General features: G+C 50.4%; 2 protein-coding genes across 3 annotated transcripts in view; one reads left to right on the top strand and one right to left on the bottom strand.

The window, feature by feature from the left end:
- On the top strand, positions 1-4,595 carry LOC102375207 (START domain-containing protein 10-like; the record flags this gene model as incomplete). The annotated part of the gene is made up of 6 exons (XM_006020511.3): positions 1-75; positions 957-1,104; positions 1,556-1,659; positions 2,056-2,173; positions 2,411-2,463; positions 2,985-4,595. Coding segments are annotated over 6 exons (720 nt in total), but the record flags the coding sequence as incomplete, so codon positions are not given.
- A 619-nt stretch (positions 4,596-5,214) lies between these two features.
- The window catches only part of PDZD11 (PDZ domain containing 11), a 5,857-nt gene continuing 4,230 nt past the window's right edge, over positions 5,215-6,841 (bottom strand). Inside the window, exon 7 of one of the 2 annotated variants that reach the window (XM_025200139.1) lies at positions 5,215-6,834. The gene's annotated coding sequence lies outside the window, so the exon portion shown is untranslated. The other variant, XM_006020485.3, reaches the window with a different exon arrangement.

Genomic DNA, 6,841 nt, shown 5'->3' with positions numbered 1-6,841 from the left:
CGCTACAGCCGCGACGGTGTCGCCGTGTGGGTGCAGCCGCCGTCGCCGGGCGGCCCCGCCGTGCACCGCATCAAGGTGAGTGCGGATCCCCGCCCCCGACGCAAGTGCGCAGCCCGGACCTGGAGCGGGGCGGGCGCCCCCAGTACGAGCCTTGGCTCTCTCGGTCAGCAAGACCCGGGCGGCTTGGCTGCGGCAGGGGAAAGCACAGCAACCATCGCTCCCTTGGGAGGGGAAACGCGTTGTGGAGGAGGCGCACGAGGAGCCGGGGAGGGTCCCCTGGAATAAGGAACCTGGGAGCCTGTCGGTGCTGCTGCCCGGTTTGCGCTGTGGGTGGAGCGGGACTCGGGTGCGGCAAGTGCGTCAGTGCCCGTCCGTCACCTCCATGCTTCCCTTTCTGGCACCGTCTGCCCCACCCTGCCCTATGGAACAGGGAAGGCCTTGGCAGACTGATGCTAGCGAAGCACTGTTTGGGGGAGCGGGAGGCGAAGTGCTAGCGGCTGACAGCCGGCCATGAGCCCAGGCTACTTGGTTTCTCAAAGGTGGGAGCCCAGCTGGCCCCAAAGAAATCCTCTCTGCAGTGTCTAAGCCAGGGATGCTCAACCAGGACGTGCAGGATTGCTGTAAGGGCGCTGTTGGGCCCACTGCTAGGTGACTGCACATCATTTGCAATAAACCCGGAGATTTCCCATTCAGAATCCATAGTGGCAAAAATGTTCGGAGCTGCTGGAGTTTCCTGGGGTTCTGCACAACAGTAAAACTGCTCTGTTATTTTTCCATAGTCCAAAAAAAAAAAAGCCAGGTCTTAACTTTCCCCTTTTTTGGTGGTCTGTCTGGAGTTCAACAAGGTTGAGAACCACTGATCTAGTCCAGGCCAGCTGTGCTGATGGGGTGGGATGTGGAATAGAAGCAGATGCGGCCAGCCAGTGTCCTGACTGTGGTCGTGCTTCTGCCTGCAGTGCCGCCTGGATGTCTCAGATGTGCCAGCAGAGACAGTGTATGACGTGCTGCATGACATTGAGTATCGCAGGAAGTGGGACCTGAATGTCATTGACACACATGACATTGCCCAGCTTGCCATCAATGCTGACGTGGGTTACTATGCCTGTGAGTGAGTGGCTGAGCTTTGCAGGTGGTAGGACCAACCCAGGCAACTGAAAACTCATGCTAATGAGCGGAGCATCCAACCAAATCTACCGAGTGGGAAGGGGCCGAGGTTGAATTCGCCACATATGCCTGAAATAAACAGCGCTGGGCAGCAACAGAGTTTGCTTGCACTGCCTGCGGCTCTCTAACCACGAAAAGGAGTTTGATCCCCGGTGCCCAGTTCATCCTGAGACCTTCAGCTAAGGCTACTAACAAAGGGACCAGTTAGTGCCAATGGGGCCAGTATGGGATATGGGAGGCATTGGTAGCAGGACACAGACTGCTAACCTCACCTGAAAGGCAACAGCAGGAAAGATAGAAGCCCCTTAATGGGATGGCGCATCCTCAGGACTGCACTTTCAGGAGCTTCTGTTGCTTGATGAGGTGAAGTGACTCTTTCCTTCTTGGCCAGGGAAGTGCCCAAAGCCCTTAAAGAACAGAGATGTGGTGACACTGCGATCCTGGCAGGTCCTGGATAACTGCTACATGATCATCAACTTTTCTGTCAAACATCCGGTGAGTGACAGCATAAGATAGGGACGGAGGGGAGTCCGCTGATGTATGGATGACTCCTCCTGTGGGATTCTCGGTGGTGCCTGCTTGAGTACCTTCTGAGTCGATTGCTAGCCAGGTAGGTTTTTTGGGATATGAGTCATTGAGCAGCGTGTGGCTCTGACTGCCATAAACCTGAACTGTATTGTATTAGCAAATATGTAGCTGAGCAGCCTATGTCTGTCCCTGGGCATGCTGGGACTTTTATTGTGACCAGATCCTGGCTCCACAACTAACTCCATGCAAGCCGTATGCCATGTTTGGGCTTCTAACTAGTCCAGTTGCCTTGCTTTACAGCATAGCAGCTGAGGTGGGGGGAGAAGCTGGAACATGTCTGAGTGTCTGATTTCCCCCTTGTAGCAATATCCTCCACGCAAGGACCTGGTAAGGGCAGTTTCAGTCTTAGCCGGATATCTGGTTCATCCCACTGGGCCAACCAGCTGCACCCTGACTTACCTGGCTCAGGTGGACCCCAAAGGTAAGTCTGGCTCTGCCTCACCTGTAGCTGAGCAGTGGGGTGGGACAAGCTGTGGGCCAGGTAAGCAGAAACATTGCTCTGTAACAGAGGGCAGAAAGAATACCTATTTTCTTTCAGCAGAGTCCTGCTTCCAAGCTACTGACCTATTCTAGGATCATGTTTTTGTCTGGATCCTGGTGGTAGTGTGGCATTTTTCTGCCACAGCTCACTAACAATTTTGTTTCTCCATGTCTTTAGGGTCATTGCCGAAATGGGTTGTAAATAAATCTTCCCAGTACCTAGCACCAAGGGTGAGTGAGAGTTTTTGGGTTGTGGAGTACTGAGAATTGGCCTTAAGAGTTTGCGCATGGGGTTGGCTGTTGAGAACAATTCACTAGCTTGTTCTGGATTGTGGAATATGGGCTCCTAACTTCCTGGCACAGTCCTAAGCAGCTTGAGGAACAACATGTTCCAAACACCTTGGGATGCCAGAATATGCAGGCCCAGCTAGTTCAGCATCTTGTCAGCAGCTGACTTCTGCTGCACCTGAAATGAAAAAAAACATCACCAGCTACCTCCTTGGATGCTCATGACAGAGTACCATGCAAGCAGCTTGTAACTAACTGACCTTGAATCCAGGGGTTCAGCATTCCTGATGCAGTGAGGCTCTGTGACAAAGTTGGGGGAACTAACAAGGATGGTTAAGGCATAAAACGGGGACATGGAGTTAGCTTCAAGTGACAAGTACCTTAAGAAAATGGGAGTAGGAGGTCCCTACAGCAATTGGTTTGGGATCTTCCTAAGTGTTGTTTCCCTTTCTTGCTTTTGTCAGATGCTGAAGAAATTGCACAAGGCCTGTGTGAAATATCCGTCCTGGAAACAGCAACATGACGTGGGCATGAAGCCCTGGCTGTACCCTGAGCAGAACAAGCTTCCTACCATGGCAGTGGCAGACTTGGCACTCCAACGTGCTGCTTCTCTGGAGAACATTGATGAGAGCAGCCTGTTGGAAGTGAAGGATGAAACCGGTGACCACAGTAGCTCCGAGAACTGATGCTGTTCTGTCGGCTCCTGGGAGGAATGTCGGATTGGGCTGTTGCACTGGGCTCCATAGGAGTTTGCATTAAAGGGGGGGAAGCATATCTTTATTCTCAGGGTTTGCAGTCTTTTCCTCTTGTGAGCCAAGTGACCATGTTGGGGGGTCTTTGACCACAGAGACCCCAAACAAGATGGAAACTGAATGGATGAATTGTGACTGAATGGGGATCTGGGAGCACCTGGGGCCTGACATGGCTACGGTAGCGATCAAGGTAGGGTATCCCTTGCTGTGGGTTCTCAGGAACTTATCAGCAACATTCAGTAGGAGGGTATAAGTCTCCTCAGCTCAGCAATATTTCTGTGGCAGAGGCATCTGCTGCCCATAATGCTTCTGTGCTGCTTCTGGTGGGGAATTCTTGCAGGGCCACTGTGGTCTCTACTCACAGAAGCAAAGGATCCTATGCTGTTGAAAATTTGACGGCGTTGGACTCAGTACCTTCCTGCAGAAATGAGGAATTGCTCCCCTGCAAAAATGAGGAAGAGCAGAGAGTAAGCTTGAGCTGGATGGAAGTGTGACAACATGACTAAACAAGCATGCCTACTGCTCCCTGTCAGTCATGGAACCTGCCTCTAGCGCAAGAGTGAAGAGCAGGATTGGGAGGAATGACTAACTGGTGAAGGTGTCCTTCCCTGCTATAACCTGAAGGCTGCTAGTTATCTCGGAGTCAAACTAGGCCTCAGCATCAGAGGCATACATTGGCTGGTGCGGGGGGGGCAGGCAACAACATGGGTGGGAGGGATCTGAGCTTCTTGAAGTGTTGTGGCAGTAAAACTGAAGAAGGAATGGAGGCAGATAATCTGAGCAATGGGGAGTAAAAGGAGGAAGTTGCTTGTTCCCATTAATAGGAACTGGCAAAGCTGACTGGAGCTACTCTACTCATAGAGACTGAGTGAGTGGTTTGAAGGGCTATGTGCTCTTAATCAGGTCTGTAGAGGTAAGTTGAAGTGCAGCTGTTGTCCCTGGATAATACATTAGTCTCCTGTGTCTCAGCCCCTGCCCGACAGCACTAGGTAGGTGTTGGTTCTGTGTGGCTGGGCGTGGAACTTTGCTGACCCTTTCTCCACTGATGGTTATCACTTCTTGAGCAGGCAAGACACTGAAGTTGGAGGCACAGTAAACTTGCAGGCAGTTGTAGCTGGATTTGTCAAGTGGGACATTCACCTGCTGCAGGGTTCATAATGCCCTTCCACAAACCTGTGCAGCTGTGTCAGAGCTAGCATCTGGGAGGGCCTTGGTGAGAAACCCTAGTTAACATCCTTGCTTGTCTCTGCCCTGAGTGAAGGGCTGTAGCTAATGACAGTGACTGTTCCTTGGGGTACGGGCAGCTGTTAGCCCACACACGAAGCAGCCAAGTGAGTAGACTGTAGGGGCAGACTAATGAACTTGTCACTGCTAGGAACAAAGCTTCCAGTGCTTTCGTTATTTCTGTCCTCAGAACTGAGTTCTCTCACTTTGGGATGGAGCAGAAGCTTGCTGAACCTGCCCCACTCTGCAGGAGCTCTAACTGCTGCAGCTGAGCTTAAGGCTGCTGCTGCAATTAGTCAAAGACCAATTTCCACTGCTATAATGCTGGCAACTCTGGAAGGTGTAGCTAAGATGAGCCTTTGTATGGTTGCAGATATGCCACATCATGTAGCTATTAGGTCAAATTGACGTGGTTAAAATGTCAGTAGCTCTCTCACACACATACACAGAGGCTTTTGGCTCTGGGGCTGAACCAGTACTGAAAATGGCAGTGTTGAGGACACTTAAGGAATATCTCCTGAAAAACTTGCTGACTAGAAGAGAATCCTCACAAGTGCCTGCATAAGCCATCCAGGACACATCTGTGTAGCCTGAGTCTTAAACGTTGACCTTACTGCATAATATTTACTCTTTTTAAGGGTAAGGAGTACAAAATGGAAATCATCCTATCAGAGCCACTTACTACAAGTAAATTAAGACAAAGTGCAGGAGCCAGATGCTTGATGTAGTAACTTTTTATTAAGACTTTTCAGTTTCCATTAAGTGATCTAACACCCCAGTACAGGAACATAAGCCCATCCCCATGATGGGCTTAGCAAGATGAGAAGCCATTTAAGGGAGAATAATACAACCCACACCCTTTTACCATGTTTCTTAGCATGAAAATTGCTGAGGAGAGGAATTGAAGCTGTCTCAGCTCAGTGGGCTATGCTGAGGGCAGGGCGGGCTTTCTCCTGTAGAACAGCCAATTCATTCAGTGGCAGGATGGAAAGTGATAAACGAGGTATGTGTGTAGCTACCCCCTTGCCTCCAGGGCCAGCAGGGAATCCTAAGGACTGTCTCCCCAGCATCTAAAATGAAGATCATTTAAAGCAGGGTCGGGCAGTTATTTTGGGCAGAGGGCCACTTACTGAGTTTTGGTAAGCCAGCAAAGGCCACATGACCGGCAGCAGATAAAAAATTTAGAAAATTAATATTTAGGGGCCCTGTGGGCCAGATAAAATGGCCTGGAGGGCCACATCCAGCCCGCAGGCTGCATTTTGCCTGCCCCTGAGTTAAAGCAACTAAGCCAGACCAGGAGCAGAGTAGAGAGCCTGTAGGTTAAGGGACAGGGCAGGAAAAAGGAAAGTGGGGGTGGAATATGACCTGTCAGCATGGTTTAGAAACTAGCCCCGAGTTAAACTGTGGGAGGTGGATGTGTCCTACTGAAGTGGTGCCGGAGGACAGCTCAACAGGCATGGTAAGGTTAACTGCATTTTACTATTTTCCCTGCATTCTAAGCAAATTCAGTGCTCAAGGAAGCAGTAGTCAGTGCAGAGGTAGAGCAGGGAGTAAGGTGTTTAGAGACTTCCACCAGCAGCAGAAATGGGATGAATAGGCAGGTGGTGAGGATACAATCCTTGGAAAAACAAGGCATGGCCTTGCTCTGCAGTAGAATGCCCTATGTTTTATCAGAGGGAAGATATTGTAGCAGCTAGTCAGCTACCAGGGCTCAGACAGGGCACAGGGGATGTCACAGCTTTACATAGCACAGTGCATGTTGTTAAAGGACATGGGTGGATCAACTGTGCCCAGTGGCGGAAGTCTTGGTGGTGATACCTGCAGTAGGGGACTGATCCTGCCAGCTACTTCATTCAACACAACATGTACTGTAGTGGGACACGATGCTAAGGCAGTGCAGGCTGGATATAGCATTGAAGACCATGTAGAAAGGAAAGAAGATCTACTCTGAGTTGGGTTTAAAGACAGAATTACTAGACTGTTGCAGGCCTGGCTTTTGCTCTAATATAGATGTGGAAAGACCACAGAAGCACCCCTTCATTCTATAGCACCTCTCACTTGCCCATTAGTCCCTTCAACTCAGTTCAGTGCCTGATTTGGAAAATACAGATTAAAGCCCAGTTCTCTTTGCTGCTGCTCTGTTGAGTCATTGGTGCCAATCTAGCAGCAGGGCAGATTCCTGTGTGACAAGGCCCATGGGGCCAGTCAGTCAGTTAGTCCTCTGACCAAAGCTGAAACTTTTATAAAGTCTACTTAAGTGTCATCTCTCATACTGAGGAAAGAGTTAGTGGAGAGTTTTAGAACCAAAGGGCAAAGCCAACCACTGCCAAGGGACCCTCAGCAGG

This window comes from Alligator sinensis, unplaced genomic scaffold (genome assembly GCF_000455745.1).
Source record: "Alligator sinensis unplaced genomic scaffold, ASM45574v1 scaffold809_1, whole genome shotgun sequence".
Taxonomy (NCBI): Eukaryota; Metazoa; Chordata; order Crocodylia; family Alligatoridae; genus Alligator; species Alligator sinensis.
This window is presented reverse-complemented; position numbering and strand designations above follow the sequence as displayed.